We start from the raw sequence: 27,968 nt of genomic DNA on the forward strand, positions 1-27,968 counted from the left end.
TCATTGAGTAAAACAGCTTCCTAATCCCTCTTAATAAAGAATTTAAGTTTAATATATATTAATTAATTATGTTACATATATTTATGCAGTTATTTTTTATTATTCCCTGGGTGGGATGTACTGCACAGTTAAGTTAACTATGAACTTGGTGTTAGATGAATTAAATTAGCTTGTATGGATTTTATGTTGCTACAGTATTTTGTCATGACAAATATACTATTATTATCTTTCAATATTACTTGACCTTTATAATTTTTATTTATTTACCTGTAATACGTTCCCTTAGATTATATTTCATTTAGGCTGTGTAAAATTAATAGACAGAAAAATTAACAGCAATTTTTATTAGTTGTGAATCTGATTAAATTTTACTGGAATGTCTAGGTTTTTTCAGCTTTGTGTGTGTGACTAGATTTAAATATTTCCTTTTTAATGTTATTAAAACTAAATGTTTTTATTTATTTTCTTGTAGTTTTTCGCTTCTGATTCCAAAGTTGTCATTAAGTAATACTAGTGTAAAATATGCTGGTTAAATACTTTACACGGGAAGATTCATTGATTTAAACTTTTGAAGAAATCACTTATTTTCTAAATACGAAGTGAGATGTTTTAGTATTTGTTTTAAGAGTATGTTGCCAGTGAAATGACTTTATAACATCATTATATTTAGATTGCTTCATTTATTATATTATCATGTAATTATAAATTTATATTTATTTTTTATGTGTGCAGTGTCCGTGAAACGCATCAGATAGCTGAGGCACAACAACAGAAGAATGCTAAGCTGAGGGAAGCGTTTGGTATATCAGAATTTTTTGTTGAAGGCAGTAGTTTGGATCCACAGCGACATGTAAAGGAGGCAGCTGCACGAGCTGCAGCCGAACAAAATAAGGTGGCAGGTACAGGCATGGCTACTGGTACGGCAGCATCTAATAAGTATTCATTAGTTCGTACTCCAAGTCCGTTACCTACTACTGAAGTATCGGTTCATAAAAAGAAGAAGCGGAAAACAAAAGCGAGGTAAATGTTGGTATAAAGTAGATTTAATGTGTTATTTTATTTATATTTTCATACTTCTTTTAAAATCAAATGTTGAAATAATTTTTCTTTATTTGTTAGAGATATGTAACCAACCCTACAATGGTAATTTGTTTAAGTTTTATGTTTATGCTAGAATGAGATATTTACCACAACTTGCTAGATGGCATCCATAATCTTGGCTATACTGCTGTCCCAACTGAAAACAATTACCGTAAGGTCATTAAAATAAATTTATGGCCTCCCTTTCACTGATCTCTGGATGATAGCTTAAAATTTTTATACTAATATATGAAAATCTTTTTAGTCAATTTTTTTGTAGTGTTTATTCATGAATTCACCATTTAGTACTAGATATATTTCATGAGAAAGTTAAATCTACGTATTATATCATAACTACGTCAGGTATAGGATATTATTAATGTTTTTAAATGGATGAAAGCAGCACTGCAGATAATCATATTCGAATCAATGAAAAAATGTTAAAGATCTTAAATATCTGTTAAATCTTAAAATTCACACATTAAAATATCACTTTTGGGGGAGAACTCTCTAATAATAAGCTTGAATTCTAAATCAAATTTGAGGAAACGTTAAACAATGCTGCAAAGCTGGCTGGATTTGACCCACTGGAACCTGTCAATCTATATGATTTTGACATAAAGAAATTAGGAAAACCATCTTCACTGATAGAAAAGGATGTACTGCTTAAAACATTGAAGGATCAAAACATTGACTGGGTTTGGGTTTAAAACATTGACTGATGATTCATTTATTTCTGTCAAATGACACAAATATCCTTGATAAAAAATTAGATTCGATTGGTCTGCTAAAACATAATATAGGCAGTGTGAATGATTGTTAAAGAAATAGTGTTTGTATTTGTCCTTGATCTGCAGGTAACACTTTCATTGGTATATGAACCATCAGAGTTTTAAAGCTGTTGATATCATAAGTACATGATTTGCTATACTTTTCATTATTAATATTCTCTTGCCAAAAGAAAAAAAAAGAAAACCCAGTGTAGTACTAACTTTTCTTACAATTATGTGCTCTTAGAATTGTGTGCTACATTAAGGATGTCACCTATCTTCAGACTCTTCTTAAATGCGAATACAGACATGGACAGTTTTATAGAGACTAATTCTATTCCCTTAATTGATTTTGTTTACATGAAGTATATACATTTTACATATAAGAGAAAGAGGTGATCTGCAGAGGCTTTGTGAAACGAGACAAATAGTCCGATCTAAAGAAGTTTTAAGGTTCCCTCCAAACAACAGGGATTTGTCCTGTTCCTCAAGAGACTAAGTATTTTTATCTAGAGTAAAAGCTATACTTTTCTGATCAAAGATTTTACATTGACTCTCAAATATATTCTGCAACAAGTTGCTTTCCCTCTAGATATTAAAGAATCATTTGAGAAAAGATTCATGTTTCTATAAGGAAACTGTCATAACAAAATTGTGTAATACGCAGAAGTATTTAACTATTAACCATTTAAGCAAAATTTCTGTAGAAGCATTGTTTTTCTGTTTTAAATGCTTGTTATTTTAATAAAATAGGATTATAAGTATTGAGTTTCCTGTTTAACAGTATTATATTTATATTAGGAATACTATTTTTCTTTCTCTTATTATTATTATTACTACTTTTTTTTAATTATAGTTATTAATGTAATTGTTCTCTTTTTCTTTGCTAGGTCATCAAGTCCAGAAGAGAGAGAGAAAAAGAAGAAGAAAAGAAGATCAAAGCGCCATAAAAAAGACAGGTAACAATATAAAATATTACATCAGTGAAATGAAATTATATGATAAATTGTTTGAAATAGCAATTCTTATATAGAATATAAGGAAGCGCTTGGCTTAAAAACTTTAATAATGTATTTTTTTTTCTTCACAAATCTTTAGTTACTTGTGTGATAAGTCTTATGTGAAGAGTGAGCTGCTGTATATTTTGTAAACGTTTGTAGTATAATCGTATAGTAGTGTTTATTTATATAAATTTCAGTGATTAGTAATTGAATTTTAAATGACTGAATTAAAAATTTATTGTAATAAATAGATTTCATCTTATAAAGAAAAATTATTTGATTATAAAATACTTTTTATTGATTGATAGTTTGGTTGACTGACTGACTGATTGATTATGATATGATGATGAATGGTGATTAATTAAAAACGTTTAATTGATCTTTTTTTTAAATAATGGGGATGGTTAATGATTTCGACTATTTCTGTTTCAAGTAGTACACATTCAGGAAGTTAAAATTGAATGGAATTTAAAGGTAAGAAAAAATAAAATTTTAATGAACAAATTTGTATAATATATATGTATTTTTCAATAATTTTATTTTTTTGTTTTGAAAAAAGTTGGGTATTTTTTTATGGTGTTGAAAAGAATATTTTTATAAAAAATATTTTTTGGGTTACAATTGGTAGAAAATATACTTCTTGAAAAAAAATTGAATAGTAAAATTGAATTAAATAATTTAAATAAATTAATACATTATTAAATATATCAATCAAATATTAAATACATATAGTAGTTTGTTAAAATACATATAAAAGTATTTGTTTTGTGTCAGTGTTTAAAGTTTTATTATTTAAAGATGAGTATTTACAAGATTAAAATTCATTAAATTTTTTTTGAAGTTAAGTGTTTGTATTTTAATTATTTATATTCTTTTTAAACTGTTTTATAACTTTCCGAGTTATATTATGAGAAAAGACCTATTTGTTATAATGAAGATTTACTTACATTTAAAAGTTTTTTGTACTGGGGAAGTGATAGCTCGATGATTTGTTTGGTGTGAAAGTTTTAAACTTTTTTTATTCCATAAATTGTGGTTTGACAGTTTAGTTTGTAAGATAAATCTTTTTTATATCAAAATTATATTTATAAGATGTGTTACTCTTTCATAAGTAAGAAATTTTAAGCTATCCAGAAACAAAGAGGTGTGTTAATAAGAATATGCATTATTTCTGTTATGTATTACCATGAATTTTTCAGTATTATGTTTCATTGTCCCCATTTTTAACTACTTTTTGCAGTAATGAATAACATTTTATGCCTGTCTCACTGAATATTATTGATAAGCATTTCTTCAACCATCATTCCAGTATTTTTTGCTTTTATTCAATATTTGTAAACCAAAATGTTCTCATGTTGGGATGCTTGCAATGTGTAGCACACTTTATTGTGAAACATGGTAATGTTATAATTTATGTATAAATAGTAAAGTCGTCTTACATACTCTGTCATTTTTAGTAGATATACTTCAAGTCTGTCATAGACTTCTACAGTAAATTGAGTGTTTGAAGATACAAATCTCATTGTGAATACATTGATTGTTTTACCTCTCGTTGAATGTTAATGGCACACTTCAGGAACTTTAAGATGAATTTCATAGTGTTTTTTTTTTTATTAAAAAAATTCACAGCTTGGCTTCATACCTGGCAGGATTTACAGTAATTACATATCCAGTTGACTTAAAACCAATCAGCTATGATAATCCAGAGGTTACTGAATTCACTAGGATCGAAGTAAACTTTATTTGTTAAATTGATCAAATCATTATACATTTCTTTTATTTACTGAGGGCAATGAGTTATATTTTCATTCATCTGTTAGATCATTCATAATTATTACATATTGTATTCCTAATTTCATCAAATGTTAAGCTGGATGTATCATAATAAAAGTCTATTTTGAAGATTTAAAAAATATGGTTTTTTAACACGTTCACCACAGATCGGCACACCTGTGAGCCGAAGAAATGAATTTGTATACATCACTTCAGTACACCAGTGTGCCGCTGCATATTATTTTTGATAGGCGTTTCGGCACATCAATGTACTGAATGACTTGACTATTTTAAATCTGTTTCACTACTTGCAGTCTTATAATAATGAAACGGGCTTATTGGTGTCGACTCTAGGGAATGAGTATTTTATTAGTCTACTTTTGTTACAGGTATTCATTCTGATTTCCAAACGAGTAGTGTAGGAATACGTTTTTGGGGAATAAACTGCCAAAAACCTTCCTCTCCAAGGAATCACTATTATGAGTTACTAATTTTTTCCCTGGCATTATAACTGCTCAAAAATTACTTAATAATGTAATTAATAGTATTGCTATCTTAAAAATCTTACTAATATCATCATCATTTTCATTGCTGACAAAATGCCAGTGGTTTAAAATTGCATTAAATCTGTCTCTGGGCATCATTCTTTTTATGAAAGCATTCGCAAACTATCATCATTTGACCAATACATGCATATATGATCTGGCAACTGATCTATGCCCATCAACATTAAAATTGTGAGACATTTTTTTCATTTCATTTACATGAGTATCAACGCATTTAAAAAACTTTATATTTTTTTAGGCTTCTTTATTCAAACATTGATTAGTATAATGATCAGTATCAGTAACAATAAAATCTAATATATCCTCTGATAAAAACATAGAAAACAGCTCAAATGGATTTTCTGTTGAAATGTCAGATCTTAAGTACTGGTCATCATCTTGTATTTCATGGAAGGTATTGAAATCAGTAAATCATATTGAAATCAGTAATATGAGACCAATCAGGCCAGTTTATTTTTGCTTCATCTTCACTTGAGTCTGATGTACAAGATTTATGTGAAGAATATGAATCGCTTACGTTTTCCTGATAATCCCAGTCCTTGTCGGTGTTGTCAGAAAAATCTTCTTCAGTAGTTGCGTAGACAGACGTGTTGGTGCTCAGATTAGCGGTTGAAGTTCTGGCCTCAGAGGTAATTTTATTAATTGTAAATCGGCTGAATAACTGATGTACTGGGTTCAGAGGAATCTACAGGATTATTTTCTGCTAGATTAGATGTTAACTTGACAGGTTCAGTGTTATCAGTAGATAAATAATGAAGCTTGTGTTACAATCATATATATAATCATAATTTACAAAAAGATTATTAAATTATATTTTATTTTCTTTGAAATAAATGTATTCTGAGTCTACAAAGTTCATCATTGAAATACTTATAGCACTGCTTTAGTTATTGAAATCATTGAGAAAATTATCTTGCTATTTCAAACGTTAACTTATCAGAAATTTTAGACTTCTAGCTGTATTATGTATTTAAAGTTGTTTTGATTCTGTTATTTAAGTAACCGTGTTTTTATATTCGATTTCTTTTTTTTAATACTTTTAAAACAACATTTTGAATTCACTTATCATCTCTAATAAAATTCTTCCATTTTTTGTAGGTATTTTTCATGTGGAACAACTATTAACTTTTTCTTATTTTTTTTTAGCGAGGAATAATTTTATTTAAAATAATCAGTATTTTGTATGACAGTCATTAGAGTGAAATGTATTTAAAGTGAATTGAATTAGTTACAGATAAGTGGTCTTAATCATTAAATATAGTTAATTTGCTTATAATATACAGTAGTTCATGTAACTGGTACAGCGTAATTATTTAGCAAGTTTATTATGTCTTGATTAGTTTAATTTTTTTTTTGTTCTCAAAGATGCTCCAAAAGATTGTTATGCTTGTTTATGAGAATTTAAATAAGGAAAAAATTAAATAATTTATTCCTTTCTGTAATTTTCAACACTACTTTTCTTTTTTATTCCAAAATCTTATTGATTTGTTCACTTGGTTTATTATTATAATATACGTCAAAACAACTTGAAAGTGATTTCCTCAATTGTAGTTTATAAATATATTAAACATTTACTTTTACATGATTTTTTTTCTTAAAAAAGGTGCCATTTATATCAGGAGATTTAATCCTCTTCAGTGATTGGGTAAATAAAACTGTTCTTAAATGGTACAGCATTATAAAATAGAAAGTGTTATTTTGACAGTTTTATAACATAAAATTTCTCTTCCAACATTTTGCAAACACTGATGCAGGACATTTTGTATAATTTATGTAATTGTAAGTTTGTAACATTTTACTTATTTAAATTTTCACTTTTTTTAAATATTTTTTTTAATGTTTTTTTTTTTTTTTTTTTGTAGTATCGAAACAAAATATTTTGTATTTCTATCACATTTTGGTGTTTTTATTTTAAACTTAGTTTACCTAAATTTAGATTATAATTCTAAGTAATGTAATAATTTAAATTTTTAAGTTTGAATTTCTTACAATTACATTTATTGTCAGTCGATTTTACATAAAATTGATTTTATTGGCATTTTACCAGATTTATTTACATCAAAAAGGTGTTTTTAACTCCAAAAGTTTTTGAGCTTTTCAACAATTTTCTTCAAAAATTATTTGATATATAGTTTTGAGATACCTTTTTTCTGATATTTGAGGTCAAAAAACTTATTGCCAATTTGTATCTTGTAATAATTACACACGATTATATTGTTGAATTAGAGAAATTTTTTGTAAACTGTAAGACTTTTGGTGAACTATGTTTATATGAACTTTTTTCTTTATTTTCATCAGTAGAATGCATCCTTAAAATATCTCTCTTTCTTTGTGAAGTACTTGATATAAAATATTTAAAATTTGAGTTGTGATTTTTCATTAAAATATAAAATAAATAATATGTAAAGATTCTTCATATTTTTCTTTAAAATTAAAAAGTTTTTGATATAACTAATAGGGTATAGGAATGACTGTAAAACTACCCTGATTTTTCCTTCTTCCTTATTTCTATCGTTATTTCTTTAGATGGGTGCCATGGGAATTATGTTTACCGTCATTCTGGTTTTATCTGTGGTGTAGTGCTCTGACACTTTCATTAGAAAGAAAGTTGCCTTATATGTTATTAAACCATAACTGATGCATTTTATTTGAGTCTAGTGGGTAGACATCTCATATCCATAGAACTGGCCATAGGTGCTTCAATTCCTATACAGGGAGGGTTTGCACCATAAGTAAAAACAGTGTATGAAGTGAGTAAAGTCGGGTCTCCTATTCCTTGTAAAATATAATATCTAATTATGTATGGGAGCCAACAATTTGATAATAATGTAATCTCAATAAAGTAGAATTATTTTTCTCCGTATGGAAGTACTCTTGTAACAGGTTTTTCTGATTTAATAACTGTGGACTTAGGCTGAAACATGGGATTTATTTATAATTCTACATATTTAGGCTGACTACCTTTATTGTGTACGCTGAAGAATTTATATTTCTTGGTAATAGAAATTATCTAATCTTTTGTTTATGAAATATTATGAAGTGTTTTTATATTATGAAATATCAAAGATTACAAACCATTAATTTTATGTATGTATGTATTTTTTTTTTTGTTAAAACTCAATGTGTATTAAACTGAAGACCAGTTTTATAATCCAATTGTTATTAATTCATAGATATGCTTTATTTCTTTTCTGAATATGAATAGTCCTATTATTTATTGCTATGTACTGCACGCTTACTTTCCATAGATCATTTAAAATTAAACAATGCTTTGTACCGGTAATCGCATGCTTTTGGTATTAGATTTAATGCAGGCAATTGTATAAAAGACTTAAACTGAGATGTACTGCTTCTTAAACATTAGTCCTTATTTTAATCTTCTATAAATTCAAAATCATTGAAAGTGACCTTCATCTTCATCTTGTGAGTTAAAAAAGTTGACTGTAATCTGATTTATCAACTACTTCTAGTTTTTAATTGTGTTTATTTACTTTAACATGACTTCTTGAAGTATGCAAGATCTGTTCAGAAAATAACCAAACATTTTTAATTAAGCACCAACAGAGATATTTAGTGACGTGCAATTGGCAGCATTGTGTTCTGCATAACCTTTTCTGTAACCACATCTTCGTGGATTGTTGATGTCGCATTCAATTTTCATGTTATTTTTATTTGAATGCAACGTGATTAAGTTTTAGCGCTTCTGGTAATGTGTGATTTTTGGGAGCAATGCAACATAAAATTTTGCTTGAAACTGGAGAAAACTTTCATAGAAATATTTCAACTTTTGAAACAAGCATACAGAGATGATGCTCTGGGTTATATGTAGTATTACAAATGGTTTTCACAATTTAGAAGTGGTCGTCAGTCAATTGAAGATGACCCTCAACCAGGAAGGCCTTTGACTTCAACTGATGACAGCCACGTTCAGAAAAACAATGATCTGGTGGGTGCAAATCACCAAATAAATGTCAGAGAACTTGCAGAAAAGGTTAGCATGCCATGTCAGTTTGACTGAAAAAATGAACATGCATCGAGTTTCAGCAAAGTTTATTCCTCGTTCGATAACCAAACAGCAGGAAGATATCGAGTGGACATTTGTCGGCAACTTTTTGAACAAGGCAATGAGGATGAAACATTCATGCAAAGGATCATAATGGGAGACGAAAGTTGGGTTTACGACTATGATATTGAGACAAAAGTTCAATCATCAATAAATCGCACATTACAAAAACCTCTACTCACACTTAAGCACGTTGCACTCAATACCCGTAACATGAAAACTAAACTAGATATTAACAATCCAAGAACATGTGGTTATAGAGGAGGTTATGTGGAATACAAAACTGTCAACCACACATCATTAAATATAGTGCAAAATTAAAAATGTTTGGTTATTTTCTGAACAGACCTCGTATATTAAGATTTACAAATGCTTTTCACTTTTTTAATACCTTTCATAAGATATTCTTTCAAAGAAGTTGCCTGATTTTTTACATATAAAACCAGCTGGGTGTTATTCTGAGTTTTGCACAGTAGCACTTAAAAGAAGATATTTATTTAATTTTGCCATTGTGATTATTATTCTTCTGTTTTATGTCTATTATTAATATCTATTATTATTTTAGGCTATTATTTAATATCAACTGAATAAGTTGAGTTATCATTAATTATGTTTCAGTTGTATTTAGTAGAGGAAAAACTACATATACCAAAGAAGTTTTTTTATGAAGTATAAATAAACTTTCCTTAAAAAATTTTCTGTTCTATTTAGTATAAAAAAGAAAAAAGTATTGTTATATTTTTATAACATTAATTTCAAGTTGTTTAGTTAATGATATACTTGCCTGCTTCACTTGTTTTGTATTAATAAGTCAGGAGTGCTGTGTCATCTGTGCTACTGAGTCTGCCATTAGAATTATTGTCTCTTGTTTTGAATGCATTGTTAACCACTGCATACTAAGTACTTGAGAATATCTTACTAGAATATTTCCTCATAGATTTAAATTCACCATTATGACAAAAATATGGAAGCTGTTAAAATTGAAATAAATATTTCCATATGTTTAATGTGCATTTGCTTGTAATAAATGTGTAAGTTTGTAAATAAGTATTTTAAAGATCTGTCAATACTTTCCCTCTTTATTCTGGATTAATAAGTTTTTATCACCGTACCTGCTTTTAGTGTTTTTTAGATTTTTTTTTTATTCATTGTATTATAACTTTCAAAAAGTAGTATATGTGATTCATATAAAACTAAACCAAATATTTGAATACCATATCTTTCTGAATAAATTTATTTATGGCATGTTAAATTTGCCTGATAAATAATTAAATAAAAGCATAAAATCTGATGAGAAAAAACAGATGATTTAAGCTGGTTCTCCATATGTATACAGGGCAATTAATTATGGAGTTAATTTGATCTATTTAAATGTAACAGATCAATTTTTTTTTTGTTCAAGTAAAAGTTTTACTTTTTTTTTTAATGTGTTGTCCTTTGAACAAACAATAGGAGTCAATGAAAAATGTTGGATCGGTGATTTCCTGTTTCTCATCCTGGATAAGTCCCCAGGGATTGTTGAACAATGGTTACTTGCGGATTATAAAGGAGTACTTTAAGGTTCCTTCCAGGACCTTAATGTACTTCTTTTGATAGTTATTTTATCATAGCCCCTTTGTGGGAAATATTTTTTCATTACCCTTTCTCTTATTTGTAATCCTTACCCCCAGTGTGCTTTTTATAGGTTTTTGCCAGTCATGTTGGTCTGTTTTTATGCAACTATTTTCACTGTTTTTATAGACAATAGGATGTGGAGTTTAGATGCTCAATGGATGAAGCCAAACTTTGTGATATATATATATACATATATACATACCCAGATAAAAATCTATTTGTTTTTGGTAGGAAGTGTCAGAATAGTGTAAATATAATAAATTTTATTAAAATTATTTTGTTAAAGGAAGGCGACATAAATTTTTTCTTTTGATTTAGCAGAAATTTTTTGAATTACTTGAGTTTTACTTAACTGCAAGATTCTTTTGTAAGCAAAGTACCTTTTCCTTATTTCAAGTATGAAAATTATTGTTTTTCCTCTTAAAAGAAATTTTGTAAAAATTTGTTATATTGAACTTTTAGGTTTTTATTTATTTTTACAATTAGTGAGTCCTTTCAAATACTTTTATATTCATGAGTGTGTACATGGTGTATGTAAATATACACATCTGCATTTATGTCAAATCATGTCTTATGATAATATTATTATTATGACCCAATTAACCTATTTGAGTGATTTTTAACATATTGAAACAAAACATTCTTCTCTACTTAAAGCAGACAGATGTTTTTATATAAGATGTTAGCTGGTTTTATTATGGAAGAAACTTAAAATTAATTTTTTAATTTTAAATTACTTATTTTTGTTGTGAGAAGTGAAAGATTACTTATTGAAAATTTGGTTTGAGAAATTCTCTCCAGATACATGTTTTTTGTTTGTTTAAAAAATAATTTGAAAGCTTTTAATTGATCTGTAAAACACTTAATAATGGAGATAGAGATAAATGAGGTAGTGTTATACAAACGTTAACATATCTTTTTGTTATTTATAAGAAGGAATTAATGTGAGGACTGTTTAACTTTGTAAATATGAAAAATTTAAGTGGTATTTATAATTTGTTTTCATCAAAATTCAGTGTTTTTTAAAAATAGTTTTTGTTATTTAATAGTTATTAAAAGAATAGTTTGTATTTATATAATTGTAGTGGAATATTTTTAGTAAGTTCTACTGTGTAATGTTTATTTATATTGAGTGAATGAATCTGCTCATTTATAAAAGTTATCGGTTTTTTCCCTTCAAGTCCTACCTTCCAGTGACATTGTTAAGAGGTAAATGAATTTGCTTTGTCCATTATTATTATTATTATTACTATTAATATTTTGTTTAGAATTAACATGCATTTTTATATTTTATTAAATAAATTAATTCTTTTTCTATATTTTATTGTAGTTTGTTGAGCAAGTGATTTGTTGTGTTGTATTTTATATATATATATATATATAGTATGTGAATTATATTGAATGATGTGGTTTATTGGGATAATTTTTGTATATATATCAATGGTGTCGTGTCTTTGTAATTGGTGTTACCAGTTGTAACTTTAAAGACAAATGAAAAATCAATTATGTAAGAGATTAATCACTTTCTTGGCTAATTTATTAAGGATTTTGATATTTTTATTGTTATATAAGTGTTAGTTTTTTAAATTAAAAATTTAATTTTTTGATTTTAAATAATATAGCTAAAAATCTACATTAAAAATATTGAGTATTGATTTAACTGTTCTAGATCAAATCAGCAAAAGTCTTGGTTAAATGGAATTTAACTTGAATATCAGTTTTTATTTACATTTTTGTTATTGGAAACTTTTAACCTCATTGGATCATTTACTAGATTGTATAAGTAAAATAAAAATGTTATAAATGCAAATACTAAAAGGAGAAGCTGCTAAAAATAATGTTGTACTGTATTTACAATGTGATCTATTTTATTTCTAATTGTATATAGTTTGTTTTGTGATTAGTGAGTAATTCTAGTGAGATTTTTTATTTTTAAAGTTTCTGCTTTGATTAGGAAGTTGTTATAAAAAAAGTATAACACATTACTATTGATTTGTACTTAGTCCAAACATAAACTATTACTTGACAAAGTAAATTGTTTACCCAGTAGGAAACAGCAGTGGTTCTGTTTATATTTTGCTAGATAGATATAAACTATTAGTTTATAAATAATGAAACGGTTGCTTGTTTGTTTAAGTGTGGGGAGCATATGGGTCCCATCATAAAAAGGTTTGAGGACATGTCTTTGAGCTGATTGCACATGGAGTGCATGTCTTGTCTATGTTGTAGATGTTTTCTGGTAAATACAATTTCAGTATAATTTCCCAAATTGTTCCTGCCCAGTCCTCAAAGTCTTGTTTTTCTCAGTGTAGTTTATAAATTATTTTGTGCCAATCTTTCTATCTAGTTAACTACCCATCTGTTGCAGTATTGTTCACCCACTTTTTTGTGCTAAATCATTTGCTTTTTGCAGCAGGATGCTGTGATTAATAGGGGCATTCATAGAGCTGGCTCTGTTTAAACCACATCAGTAAAGCTTCAACTATTTGACTTTTACCTCCATGCTTTCTTTCCCGTTCAGTAACAGCAACGTTCACAACTTATTTCACTTTTTTATAATACTGCTTAATATAGACTGTGGAATTCCTAATTTAACTGCTACTTCTCTGTGGGTTTTCATTTTTAAATTCAATTCTTCAAATTGCTTTAAAATTTTATCTTTATCTGCTAAACTTAATCAGTTCTTTTCTTATGAATACAGTATAAAACAGTTAAACAAATAAACAGAACAATAAATAAATACAGTATACAGACTATAGTATGTGTTGTAGTGTACGGATCAGATTGCTGAACTAAATGACTGATGAATTTGAGTTGGATATGACTAACTTTAGATTGTATTTACATTATAGCATAAAGATAAGGAGTGATAAAAGATAAGAATCGAGGAGGAGAATTTACAGTGTCTCTCTCTTTCAAACATGATAATACAGTGTAGTCATAATGTGTCACATGCAAAAATTTCTTATCGGCTGGGAAAAAGGGACTGTTTATTATTTTGTGCCTAATGTATAATATGCCCCACATATTCATACTTGTACTGTGTGCTTTACTAACAAACATATCTCCTATTGGATTAAAAATAAAAAATGTCAAACTTTTTGTTTTATCTTTAAACATAATAAATGGTGAAATTAATATGTGATCATAAAACTTTGTTCTTTAATTGGAAAAATGTAAACAAATTAATATAAATTGGTGATTGGAAGCAGGCCTTCTTAATTTGATTGTAATAAGCCGCTGATCAGATTAACCAGTTAACATAATAACTGGTGACCACTGTAATAATCAGTAATATAATTAAATTATCAACAATAACATTGCAAAAATTAGATATTGTGAACTAATTATACAAATATCCAAAAACCCAAACTAAAGCAAACAGAAGAGATTACACAAATAAAATATTTAAAAAAATTAAAATGTCATGAATGAAATAGGCCATTATACTTGCACTGATGCGTAGAATTTAGAAACATTGTTTTTTTTTTAATTTTCATATTTAAATAGTCAAAAAACAGAGTTTAGGTCTAACACTTTTACATGTGGTATGGTTCATAACATTCAAAACACAAACCAGGAAGATCAGGACATGCATTACAGTGGTATATTGTGTCTATCAGCTTGCCATTTTTAGAATGTTGACAAGATTTTTTCCAAAGTATGCGACCTTGTATCTTGAAATCATGAAATGATTCCCTTTAACAATTGGACTAGGCACTATTTCCTCCTGTGATGAACTTTCAGATAACAATTCCTCTATTACTGCCAATCGAAGTCATGAAAAGAAATTTTGGTATTTTTTGTACTTGGAATAAAGTTTAAAAGAACATCTTATGAAACATCTTAAGAACATAATATGAAAGCCTAGTATTTTATACCAGTTTTTTATTGATAATATTAACATCCATCATATCTTCAATTTTATCATCACTTTCTCCCCAACAATAATCGGAGTCATCATCCCCATCAAAATCATTGTCAATCCTAATCATACTCTAGAATCGCTTTTTGTTCACCATCTGCAATAAAGTTTTGTGCCAATAAACATGTTCTCTGGTTGTGAAGATATTTTGATTATCAAACAATAAGAAAAAAACTCAGAGTACTCAAGTACAAATATATATTCTCTATAAACACAAGTACACGTCACAAAAAGAAACAAAGCTTAATTATATAACCAAATAACTACGACTGCTATAAACAAAGCACTGCATAGAGCGCCTCTATGGCGCTAGTGGGTGGCGAGATATCATATCGGTCACCATAGAGGTGTCCTTGGCACTGAACGTGTTAAACTGTAATTACAGGTAAATTAGTTGAATTGTACGTAATAAAGATATACATATACTAAGATTAAACAAAACTGTTCTTTAAACAAATTTAAGCAACACCACAAACAAGGTACATGAGCCTGTAGAATATTTAAGTGCACACCCAGTCACAACTACCATTCTGTGTATTTTTTTTTTTATAATAGTAAGAAATGAATTCTACCATGTGAGTATAATGTCAAGCCTGACTAGGATTTAAATTCAGAACTTTCTTGATGAAAGGCAGAGATGTTACCTTTCTGCCATGATGGTTGGCTTATGATAATGTGAAGAGGGCGTGAAAAAAAATATAAGAATGGATCAAAAAATTTAGTTCTGTTTCTTAAGGCCATGGAGAGCTATCATTATAATAGCAATATAAAAGTACAAAAAAATTAGATCTTGTTCTGTTAAAGTTTTATAAAGTTGATAAAAGAGATCAGATATGTTTTACTGATAGTGTGTGTTATAAATGTGGACTTGTGGACTTGTAAGGGGCTGTTGACTTACACAATGTGATAGGTTAAGTACTTGCACAACAAATTCTGCTGTTACCTGCTGCTACAGTAAATGCAATCTCAAAAGTCACCACCAATTATTGTCCGTTTAATTTTTACTTATAAACATTTATCATTAAGTGCTCTAATTCCTTGCTCTCACCATATTTTGTAAATTAAAGCGGCAAATTGTGCTAGTTAAATTCTTTTTCTTTATATTGCTTCTGTCTGACTCATATTTATAATTTTCATTCATTTCTGAAAAGTAATGACAATAAAGTCATCTACTATTAGAGTTTTAAATTATGTAGATATCCATTGTTTCTTGTCATCTGTCTTTTTCTGTTTTTTAAGTATTTAATTACTTTAATATTCAAATAATGTTATTGTTTTACCATATTTTTACATGAAAGTTGATAAAAATCTGCCAAATTTTTGATACAAAGTTCTACATTTTTAAATCCTGTCTTCCCTGTTAAAGATTGTATCGAATTTATGTAGATTCTAGTAATCTGTTAGGTAGATCTAACATAAATAAATATAAATTTGTAATAATTATTAAATAATAATAAATTGCCTAATAATTAAATTAATGTATACTAAATTGACAGAAGAGATCTACTGTCCTTCAGATAATCTGTAAATGATATTTTATTCCTGTTTTGCAGTTATAATGGCTGTAAAGTATCTGAGGATAAGTAATAACAATCAGAGTAGCTTTTGGTAAGAGTAATGATGTTCATTATACATATTGCTTCCCTAAACAAACTGAATTTTGCCTACATTTTGGAGAACTTGGCTTGTTGATGGGCATATTTTATTTAGTGAAGAAGAATTGGAAAAGAAGAAAGAAGCATTGCTCCTGAAAGACAATTATGGCATGACTTGGAAATATCATGCATGCGAGCTGTGACAATTCAATTTCAGAATGCATCTTTTACAAAACATCTGGCACTGATACATTAATAGCAACTATTATTTTTTACTTTTTCCCCGTGTGCATTTACACTCTGGTTTAGATAGTGTCCACGTTTTTTGGTAACAGGCCTGGAACTCTTTGTAGAATATCAAAGTTCAAAGATATCAAAGTAGAATATCAATTCAAGTTCCTCTATTACATTATCTTGGATATCAGCGGTATCAGAAATTTTTCAGTTCAGCACAGTCTTTAATCTTTGGAACAACTGGAAATCACAGGGGGCCTAATAAAGAGAATGACTTAATTAGATGATTAATTTTTTTGGCCAGAAATCTCATGTTGAGTGCACCATCGCTTGGTACATTTTCAGAATGGATGATCCATTTGTCAGTTACAATTCTGACCTTTTCCACCAAACAAAATGTAATAATTCTTTCATCAAGTATTAATCACAATTGTCTGTTGCACAATACCAAATCTCACACACTCTGTTCAGTTTGTGTCTAACATTTTTATTTTTGGCTGCCCAGTTCTAGGGTCTTGTTCACTTTTTTACTGTTTTTGTATGTCAAAGAAAGGCACAATTTTTTTTTTCTGTATCATGATAACTTTATGTAGCTGTTTGGGGAATTAAATTGTCACATCTTATGCATAACATTTTATATTATTAAAATTAATATGCTTTAAATAGAAAAATTAAGTATTGCAAACTAAATTAAATTTAGTAAGCAAATGTTTGGCATTTATATACTAGCATTAATTATAAGTAGATGGTTTTGCTATTCAAATTAAATTTCTTACCTGAAAAATGCTTTCATTATGTCTGCTGATCCTTGTGCCTTATTAAACTGCATTAACTTCAGCTAATAGTAAAACCTAGGTGTGTCATCAAACCAAGAAATAATACAAATAACTTCAATAGTAGTAAGTGTACGTAAAATAAAACTATGTTATATCAGTAACACCTTTGACAAACCCACGCCATACCATTTTTTTTTTTTTTTTTTTTTGTAGTTATTCTATTAAAAAAAAATGCTCAAGATTTTTTGTATCTATATGTATAAAAAAAAGTTGTGATAATTTTGAATTTAAAGATTACAGCAATATTATGCACAATAGAATACTGATAATCAAAATATAATTATTAAAATTTGTTTCTGTAATGGTTCCATCCAACTCGCACAACATTATTCTGTTTATTTACTAGAAATGGTATTAGTTATCTGATCATTTGGGTGGGTTGTGAAAGTTAAATTAATCAAGATTTTAGATCTCTAGGAAAGGATGTTTTTCAGATGTTTTGAATGTTTTAGTTCATTCCTTGTCGTTATATTTTAGAACTGTCTTTTAATTCATAGATATAGCAAACCTTTGCTCAAAATAGCCTAATATTGATTACACTGTATAATTCACTGGTTAAAGTACTGTAATTCTGAAAGAAATAGTTACAGAGACATGAAACAAACTCAAATTAAAGAGAAACATTGATGGAGTCTGATGAAGTATTAATTGCAAGATCACATTGACAAGGAAAAGGGTTGTACACATGGTCGATACCACTCCCATCTATTGAGGTGTGAGGAAATTTCAGCGCACATTGTGGTTTGCAAGTTTCAGATCCATGCTAAAAGTTGAAATTGCAAAAAACGATTTAAATCGGTAATGGTGCAAATATCACATTATCAGTAAAGATGGTCTACATTAAAACTGCAGCAGCAGTTAAGGCAAGAGGCTGAAAAAAAGTATAAATCTTCTGGATATAAAACTTTCAATAGGCATCTCTGAGGTGAAAAAATTGAAGATAGTTGTCTTTTTAGTAAAGAAATATGTTAAACTTAGATTGACCAAAAAAAGCATATGTGTAGGTGTTGAAGTACCTTTATCTTATTGTGATAAACTCAAATTTTTACATGATTACATCCAGTTGATAACCTAAAGAGGTATGAATTTGCTGTTGTTATTCTCGGTAAGATCGAGTAAAAAACAAGTTTAGACAGTGATTTTCAGTAAAAAAGCCACTTTTATGTTTAAAGGCATCTTCATAGGCGCAGTGTTAGGATTTGGGTCACAGAAAATCCACATGAACACATTGAACATGAAGAATTCTTGAAAGAAAGTATTTTGTGTGCTTTGAACCAGATCTAATAATTGAGTAATTTATTTTTTCATTTTTGAAGCATCTCATTATTACTTGGGTTTACTTGAATTGTTTGCGTTTCTCTAAACAGGAAATGATAAAGTAATCTATCAACAGGATGGTGCTTCTACACCACACAAACTGTGTTCATGATGTATTTATGTGACATTTCCCTTGTGATTAATTGTAAGAAGTGGATGGAAGTAATTGTGCTCCCCTGATGTTATTTCTGTAGAATTTTCTTTTGAGGTTTTGTAAAGCAAAAAGTTCACATCTTCCCCCATCAATGATATCTACTACTTGAAACTCCAGATTGTGGAGCTAATTAATTATAATAATTCTGGAAATATAATTATAATTATATAATTCTGGAGCTCCTACTTAATTTCACTGACTATAAAGTTAGATGTTAACAATGTTTTCTTTAATTTGATGTTTCTTTAATATCTCCATAATTTTTCCTTTCAAAGTTGTATTTAAACTGAACTACTATTTAATGGATATGCTATAATAAAAAGATTCAGAGGCTGGGGTTGCAAATCATGTATTAAGATGATTGTTTAAAAAATTATAACTGTAATAATTAAGCTTAAATTATAAAATACAAAATTATAAATTACAAATTACAAAATACATCAAGTGTTAGTGAATTTTGTATTAAGATTTATGATGATTGAGTGTGCAAGGAAAATGGTTGTGTTTATTATGATTTATATTTAATTATTTGAGTTTATGTTTTTGAAATATTTTTATATTCAGTGGTATGTGTAGTAAAAAATACTAAGAATTTGCCTTTTAACTACTTTAAATGAGATATCTTTTTCTTTTCTGGGTATTCATAATTGCATCACACACATTTAATTACAATTGCTTTTCTTCAGCATAAAATGTCATAGGCTAAATTTATCAAGCCTTGTTTCTCTTTCATCTTGTCTGATAATCTGTTTTCAGCCTATGAGCGGGTTTTTTTTTCTTTCCTATTGTTAAAGAAAAAAGTTAACTAAAGTTGCCATTGCAAATCTAGTATGCCTTTATATGTAGTTAGTGGTAAAGCTACAAGTAAACATCTTTTCATCTGTATTATTGGTGTCAGGGGGGGGGGGGGTTATGCTTTTTTGTTTGTGTTTAAAAAAAAAACAGATTTTACCAGTTTTTATAAAAATATTGAACATGTTAAGATAAAAGTAACAAGTTCTTTATAGAATATCAAGAAAAAACTAGAACTTTTTTGACAGTTTTGTCCCGTTAGAAAAGAATTTAGTTGCTTCAGAGTGCTCAGCAAAATAGTTACAAGACTACAAACATTTGTTTACATTTAAACATGAAGAAATTTTTCCTGCCTTATCAAAAATCAAAATTATATTTTTTTTTAAATTCCTTGTTTTAAAAATTAAATACTTTTTTTTAATATGCCACCACCCTAAAACTGACCATCAGAAAAGATTAAAAATTCTTAACAGCAGTTAAAAATCTATTCATTGATTTAAGTATTAATTTTTTATGTATCTTCATACAAAGTTACGGAATGTTGAACTCGATTTTCCAGAAAAAACATGATACTTTTTATGCTTACTTTGTCGTACTTCTTGTGGGTTTGTTTAAACTCAGTTGTAACATAGAATTGAACAAGGTTTAATGTTGTACAAAACTCAATTCTTTACAAAGTTTATATATATATTTTTTTAAACTATTATTGTGATTCAAATCAAAAAGTTCTATTTGTTATGAGATATAACTTTTCAAATACAAATTTTTCTTTTGCAGTGATTTCTGTGTAAATAAAAATTGAAATTTGAATATTGTTCTTAGGTCATAGTGAGGGTTAAATGTAAAGTAATAAAAATGAAAGTAATTTTCTGCTTTAAATACTCTTTCTTTATTGAAACATTTCAAAAAATAGCTTAATATAGTTTTTTTGTTTTTACCTGAAGCAGGGGGACTGACATAATTGAACCTACATTTTTTTGTATGAAAAATTTATTTAATATACACATCTTTTAAAAATGTCAGTAGTACGTTTCTAAATAAATGTCTGTAGTTCATACTATTTATTTAAAGGTATTTAAATAAAAATGTGAAATTGAGAGATTACACAGCAAGTTCATGTCATGTTTGCTTCATAGGGTTATGTTTTCTATTATTTTGCTTTTTTTATGCTAGGATTTTATGTTATTGTGTTCACTTTTTTGTTAGTCAAATGTTTGAAATAATATATTGTTACTGCACAGATAAAAATTTATATATATTATTATTATTATTCATTTATTTATTGATGTTTTGTAGCTGTATTGTTGCACATATACATAAACTGAAATTTTTGTTTTATTTTATTATAAAAAAATATTAAAAATGGATTTTACTGTTCTAATGCGGGTCTGTTTGGCCTTTTTTTGTATATTTTAACAGGTCTGAGTCATCATCTCATTCCAGTTTGAAAAAGAAAAGTTCATTATCATCATCTTCAGCTAAAGATAAAAAGAAGAAGCGAGTTAAAAAGAAAGTGCAATCTTCTTCATCATCATCTTCATCTGATGCTTCTAGTTCTGAACAGTCCAGCTCTTCTAGGTTATAAAATTTCTTAGAATATATGTTAAATTTTTATATAAAATTTAACGTATAAATATTATTGTATATTTATATTTTGAAATTATTATAATGATTTCTCTTGCACAAATGAGTTTTGTAAACTTCATTTGTGAATGGCATTTAATTAATAAATCACATACTGTTCAATAAATTATAATGGTATGCAACTTAATATTTTAGTAATAAAATTAAATATTTACTGGGAATTTTTCTTCCTTACGGAATGGAAACTACATATATATAAATAATTCATAGCTTTCATAAATTTATTGCTTGTAATTTGTATATTATATATTTCCCTTTCTTATACATCTGATCCATCTCCTGCTTTTGTGGTTCTGATGCATCTAAAGAATTTGAGTTACAAGTATTTCTTTCTCCGAAAGTAATAATGTTCATTTTATAGCAAGTCTCTGTAGTAAGTACAAGGAAGGAGTAACTTGTAAGACTAAATGTCATCTTCCGTTTTTGTGGAGTCAATATACTGATATTACACACATATAAAGTCCAACTACTGCAGGAATTGAAACTGATTATGGAGAAAAACACTTCGATTTCGCTGTTGAAAATTTCCACAAAATTAATTAAAACGAATCATTTTTAGACTATATAATTTCTATGCATAAAGATATATTCCATATTAATGGGTGTGTTAATGAACACAATTCACAAATATGGGGATCTGAAAACCCACATATAATTTTTGAGAAATGACACAACACGCGTAAAGTTAATGTTTGGTATGGTGTGGTGAAAAATCGTGTAATCTTTTTTGTTTACTGAAAAGACTATTAATGGAAATGTTTATCTCGATATGTTAAAGAATTACTGCATTCCTCAACTGGATGAACTCGAAAACATACAACAAATTTATTTCTAACAAGATGGCACACCCCTGCATTTGAATGCATTCGTCAACCAGGCTTTGAATAAAACATTTGGAATATTAAGGTCCTTAATTAATGGAAAATTAGGTCCTTGCCAGCAACGACCTATACCCTAGCCTCCAAGGAGTCCAGACCTGATACCTTGCAATTTATTCTTGTGGGGGTATATAAAAATTGTCCATTTACAAAAATTATCCAACCTACGTCACTTAAAGAAAAGGAATTATAACTAATAACAGAGGATATGTTAATTTGGATGCGGATAGTAACCGAGTATTGATTGGGCATTTGCCGAGCAACTAATGCATATTGTAATTTATTAGTTATGTAAAAAACTGTTTGAGATGACAAATTTGATAAATATTTTTGTTTTCATGTAATCTGTATTCAAAACCCCACCATTCTTTTATTTAGTACATTATTTGATTCTTTAGTTTATAAAATAAAGGTTATTAAGGACCTAAATTCCTTGAACTTAAAAAACCCTCTCATACTCGTTTTTAATTTTTGAAAAATATGTGTGATTATACAATGTCTGTACAGAAAATAATCTAACATTTTTAATTATGCGCCAACGGAGATATTTAGTGCAGTTGGTGGCAACATTGTGTTCCACATAATCTCCTGTGTAACCATATGTAATTGGATTGTTGATATCTCATGTAGTTTTCATGTCGTTATTTGAATGCAACATGTTTATTAGTAGCAATTGTCGGGAGCAACGATACAATGTAAACTTTTGCATGAAACTGAGAAAAACTTTCACAGAAACATTTCAACTTGTGAACAGCTTATGGAGATGATGCTTAGGGTCGTATGCAGTGTTACGAATGGTTTTCACAAAAATAGTTGTCAGTTAATTGAAGATGATCCTCGACCAGGAAGGCCTTTGACTTCAACTGGTGACACCCACATTCAAAAAATCAACAGTCTGCATGCAAATTGATGATTGACTGTCAGAGAACTTGCAGAAGAGGTTAGCACCTTAATTGGATCATGCCATCGCATTTTGACTGAAAAATTGAATATTCATAGAGTTGCAGCAAAGTTTGTTCCTTGTTTGATGATCGAACAGCAGAAAGAACATCAAGTGGAAGTTTGTCAGCAACTTCTTGAACAAGCCAGTGACAATGAAACATTCATGCAATGAATCGTAATGAGAAACGAACGGGTTTATGGCTATGATGCTGACAAACTTTAAACACCACAATGGATTGGCAAAGGATCTCCACACCCCAAGAAAGCACCTCAGTCTCGATCAAGTGTCAAAGTGTTTGATTTTAATGAAATTGTGAATTTTGAATTCTTGCCTCAAGGTGATACAGTGAACTGTGCACTGTGAATACTATTAAGGCATTCTAAAATGGTTGCGTGAAAAAATTTGCAAAAAGAAACTAGAGTTGTGGGAAGACAATTCATGGTTCCTTCACCACAACAATGCGCATGCACACTCCGCTTTGTCAATTTGTTAGTTCTGTACCAATAATCAGATGACTGTCTTTCAGCCTCCCTGCTCACCAGATCTGGCTCCTTGCAATTTTTTCTTATTTCTGAAATTAAAATCAGTGATGAAAGGTCACCGTTTTGAGAGTGTTGATGACATTAAAGAAAATTCATCACGGGCCTTAAAAGCCATTTCAGATTAAGCTATCCAGGACTGCTTCGCAAAGTGGAAACACCAGTGGGAAAAGTTTGTGAATACGGGGAGGGAAGTACTTTGAAGAGGACAAGAACTAATAATCTGTGAAGTTAATAATAAAGATTAAAAAAATAGAGTTTGGTTATTTTCTGAACAGACCTCTTAATTATAAAATTACTTTTTTTTAAGAGCAAATTCTTTTGAGAATCCTGATACCATTAAATTGACATGAGGCATAACAACATATTACTTTTTAATATTCAAAAAAGTATTTTGTGATCTCTTTTCTACATTTTTTTATTAGGTCAGTTAATCAAAATTCACAAGAGTACTTTGTCTTAAATATGTTTATAAAGTGAAAAGAGAACTTAAATATTTCAAATCATTATAATGACAGGTATTACCATTCTTTTGTTAACCTGATATGGCAATCTTGCTTTATAGTGTGATTGCAACTATAAATATTTGTACTTTATTGAGAAAATAATATCAATAAATTAGCATTCTTTTTGTTTATGAGGATCATAATTAAAGAAACCAAATTTTGTTAAAAGAAAAGTTTATTTATCTTAATTATTGTTTTGCCTTATCTCCTTCAACGTAATCTCCTGAGATGTTAATGCATAACTCCCAGTGTTCTCCCCCTCTACTATTAGAAAGCTGGCATTCAGGTTTGTGGGGAAGATCAAAGATACAAAAGGAAATTTTCCTTTATTAAATTGTGTTTGAAAAAAGTGATTCTTAACATAATTTTATTTTTCTTATTAGAAAAAGTGCCCAAGTTGTTATTAACTGCAGTAAATATAAAAATAGGTATGTATTATGTTCATTGTGGTTTGTCATCTGTGTGTGATGTTTTTCTTCACAGAGTCTTTCAAATACTGCCCTACTGTCAAATAAAATTTTTTGTTGACTGATTGACCACATGAAACAAACTCCTGTTAAAAAACAATCAATATGACCTAGATGTTGTAGGGATTTAAGTTTTGTTGTTTGTTTTTTTTTGGGGGGGGGAATTAATAGACTATTTGTTCTTCAGTTTTCACATCATAACCGATCAAGTGCTTTTCTTGTAATCAACCATATCAATAGTTTTGTTCATATGAAGTCAGTTTTATGATACATGATAATTGTATTTTTCAAACCTAAGAAATTATTGAATTGGATTCTCAAAATTTTTATATTATTTATGCTTTTCTTTGTACTGGTTACATCAGAAGTGTAAAGGTGGCCTTTTAGTTTCCTTTATATAAGTAATCAGTAACGGTCTGTTACTACAACTTCAGCTGGTTATAAATTCATATATTAAAAAGAAAAAAAGTACATTTATCTGGCAAGAGTCTCTTTTAAACTTAATGTAGGAACTTTTCTTATAAGACATGGGAGGGCAATGCTCTATTTAGTTGTGTTTTAGCTTAAATGTGTGTTTATGACATGTAATGGCTAGTATTATTATTATAATTTTCTTTTTTAGTGATGAAAGTACTGACACTGAAAAGAAGAAAACTGTTAAGAAGAAGGTTTTTACATCAGCAAATGTTTCATCTACAAAGAGTTCAGAGGTAAATAATTTATTCTTAATGTTTTATAAATTGTTCATTTTTTTTATTTATAGTTTTCTCCTTTTTTTATTTAGTATCAGCTTGTGTTTCAACCATCCTGCCCATTAAAATACACTGTTTAAATTGTATTTTTTAAGTTGAATATAATTAGTTCTTTTGATTTTTATAATAATAAAGTTTTTCAATTTTAAACTAGAATGAAACTGATATTTCACAGTGTACTTAGCAGTTATTAGTTAAAACATATATTAGTATTTTAAAGTAACAATTTTAAAATCTGTGGTAAAATTAGCTTTTGTATATTTGTGTTTAATAATTTACTAGTTAATTTTTGTTTATTAAAAAGAAAAGTTGTTTTTATGTGTTTATTTTTTGAAAAAGAGATATCAATTACTTAGAATTCATAAATAATAGATTTCAAAACACAGTTGCATTAAATACAATACATTAATGTAAACTGGTACGTCACAGTGTTGTGATATATCAACAGTAACATTATTCTATCAATACAACAATATTTATTTATTTAATTTTTTTTAAATTTCTTATTCACAGTTTTACTTCTGTTTTTGCATTGTCATGATAAATGTAATTTAATCTGTTATTTTCTCCCCTGCTGTAGTTTCGAGTTCTTAATTTGTTAATTTTAGTTATTTATTTTTATGCATGTTATTTGTATAGACATATGTAAAACATGTTTTTAAAATATTTTTTTTATTCTATTTCTGTATTTTAAGCTATTATTTTATATAAATTACATTTTATTCCATACGACTATGTGATCAAATTACTGCTACCCTGTCTTGTTATACATTTTGAATAAAATGCATATGCATTAGAACAAACTGTGATCAGTATAGAGAAAATTGTTCAACTTAGAAAGAAAAGAGTGGAGCGAGAATGTGGTAGTTACAGTCACTGACACACGCATTTGATTGAATGCTGTGTTTATGGTTGTTGGTGGTTCTGTGGTGTATTAAACTGCTTAACAATGAAATATTGGTTTTAGCTGAATGTTTTGCATGTGGATGGTTTCTTTGTGGAGCACCATTTTTTAAATTCATTTGAATGAGTAGTTTCAAGTTACTTAATAAACATGCATTTATGTTATATAAATTTCTCTTGTTTTATATAATTATATATGTACACACACTCACCTATAATTAAAGCCTAATGGTAATACTTCTCAAAATAATCTCCATCATTTTTTTAGTTAGTCATTAGTCATCTGACTGGTTTGATGCTATTTACCTTTATATCTCTTCTTTGCTAATTTCTCCTACAATTTTTATTCTCTATCCAGCCTTCTAGTATTGAATTAAATGTCTCATCCTTATAAACCAAATTGGTCACCGTACTACCAATCCGGTATTTTTTTAAATGGTTCTACAAGCTTCTTTCTTTATCTGAAATCTTTCTCATGTACATTATCACGCACCTAATTATCATCCTCCCCACATTTAAAAGCTATTCTTTTATTTGTTTTTATATTTTTCCTGTTTTGTTACTGAAAAGCCTCTACACTCCACACAAGTATTTATTTTAAGGATTTTTAATTTCTGAATCTATATTTGATACTAGAAGATTTATTTTTTGCATGAAAGTTGTTCTTGGTGTTGTTCTGCTTTTGTTAATACAATAAAAAATACAACTAAATTACAGAAATTTTAAGAAATACTCATTTCTGATAGTTTTTTCAAAAAAAAAATTATACACGTTTATTTGTTGGGAAAAGTATATTGCCCCAATTTCTTTTCTTCCAGATTGCAATATATTTATATAAATCTGTAATTTATAAAAATACTCGAGTTGTAAAGGATAATTTTTAAAACATCTTAATGTAGCTTGCCACTTAAGAATATTCTAGCTACCAGTTTAGGAGTAAAGAAAATTGGATGTAGCAGGTATTTTGAAATTAGTGGAAGAAATATAATTGAAATTTACCCTAAACCTTTAAAGTGATTAATGACAAACAAAATCTTTATTGTTTGTTGAAAGCTAAGTTTTTATATAATATAAAAAAATTCACTCTTGATTTATTGAATTACATTTATTTAGTTTGATTTGATATTGCATATTATGATAAACTTGGTTTGATTGTTTAGCAGTTTTAGATAAAGATAAGATATATATAGCCTAGCAAATTGCATCCTAGAAACAGATTATAATTGTGTATAAAAACTAATTATGTATTCCTTTCTCCTTCTTTCAATTTCGTACTTTCATTATGATTTTTGCTTCATTTATGTATGCTAGATTAAAAATATATTTTAAAGAATTTAAATTTAGAGTGGTATGTTTGTACAAACAATGATTGAAGCTGTCACTTTATATCATTGTCAGAAGTTAAACATACCTCTCTGTATTTCAATTCTTTGTATACATATATACAATATTATAACTTGTACAATTTTATAAATTTGATGAAGTAGTGTTTTAGCAAAAATAGTAACATGAAAAAGAGAAAAGAAGAACAGTAAGAACATAATAACTAGTTTTTGTAGATAATTAATGTAGTGTATTACTCAACTTAATTACATCCAGGAATGTATATTCATTGT

General features: G+C 28.1%; 1 protein-coding gene across 5 annotated transcripts in view; it reads left to right on the plus strand.

The window, feature by feature from the left end:
• Srrm234 (Serine-arginine repetitive matrix 2/3/4) overlaps positions 1-27,968 on the plus strand; it is a 203,751-nt gene that overhangs the window by 123,586 nt on the left and 52,197 nt on the right. For all 5 annotated transcript variants that reach the window (XM_075364599.1, XM_075364597.1, XM_075364598.1 and 2 more), the window contains 4 exons: positions 733-1,020; positions 2,741-2,809; positions 21,140-21,298; positions 25,320-25,407. In XM_075364599.1, the coding sequence (XP_075220714.1) occupies positions 733-1,020; positions 2,741-2,809; positions 21,140-21,298; positions 25,320-25,407 (604 nt within the window). The remainder of the gene's footprint in view (positions 1-732; positions 1,021-2,740; positions 2,810-21,139; positions 21,299-25,319; positions 25,408-27,968) is intronic.

This window comes from Lycorma delicatula, chromosome 4 (assembly GCF_047948215.1).
Source record: "Lycorma delicatula isolate Av1 chromosome 4, ASM4794821v1, whole genome shotgun sequence".
NCBI classification, from domain to species: Eukaryota; Metazoa; Arthropoda; class Insecta; order Hemiptera; family Fulgoridae; genus Lycorma; species Lycorma delicatula.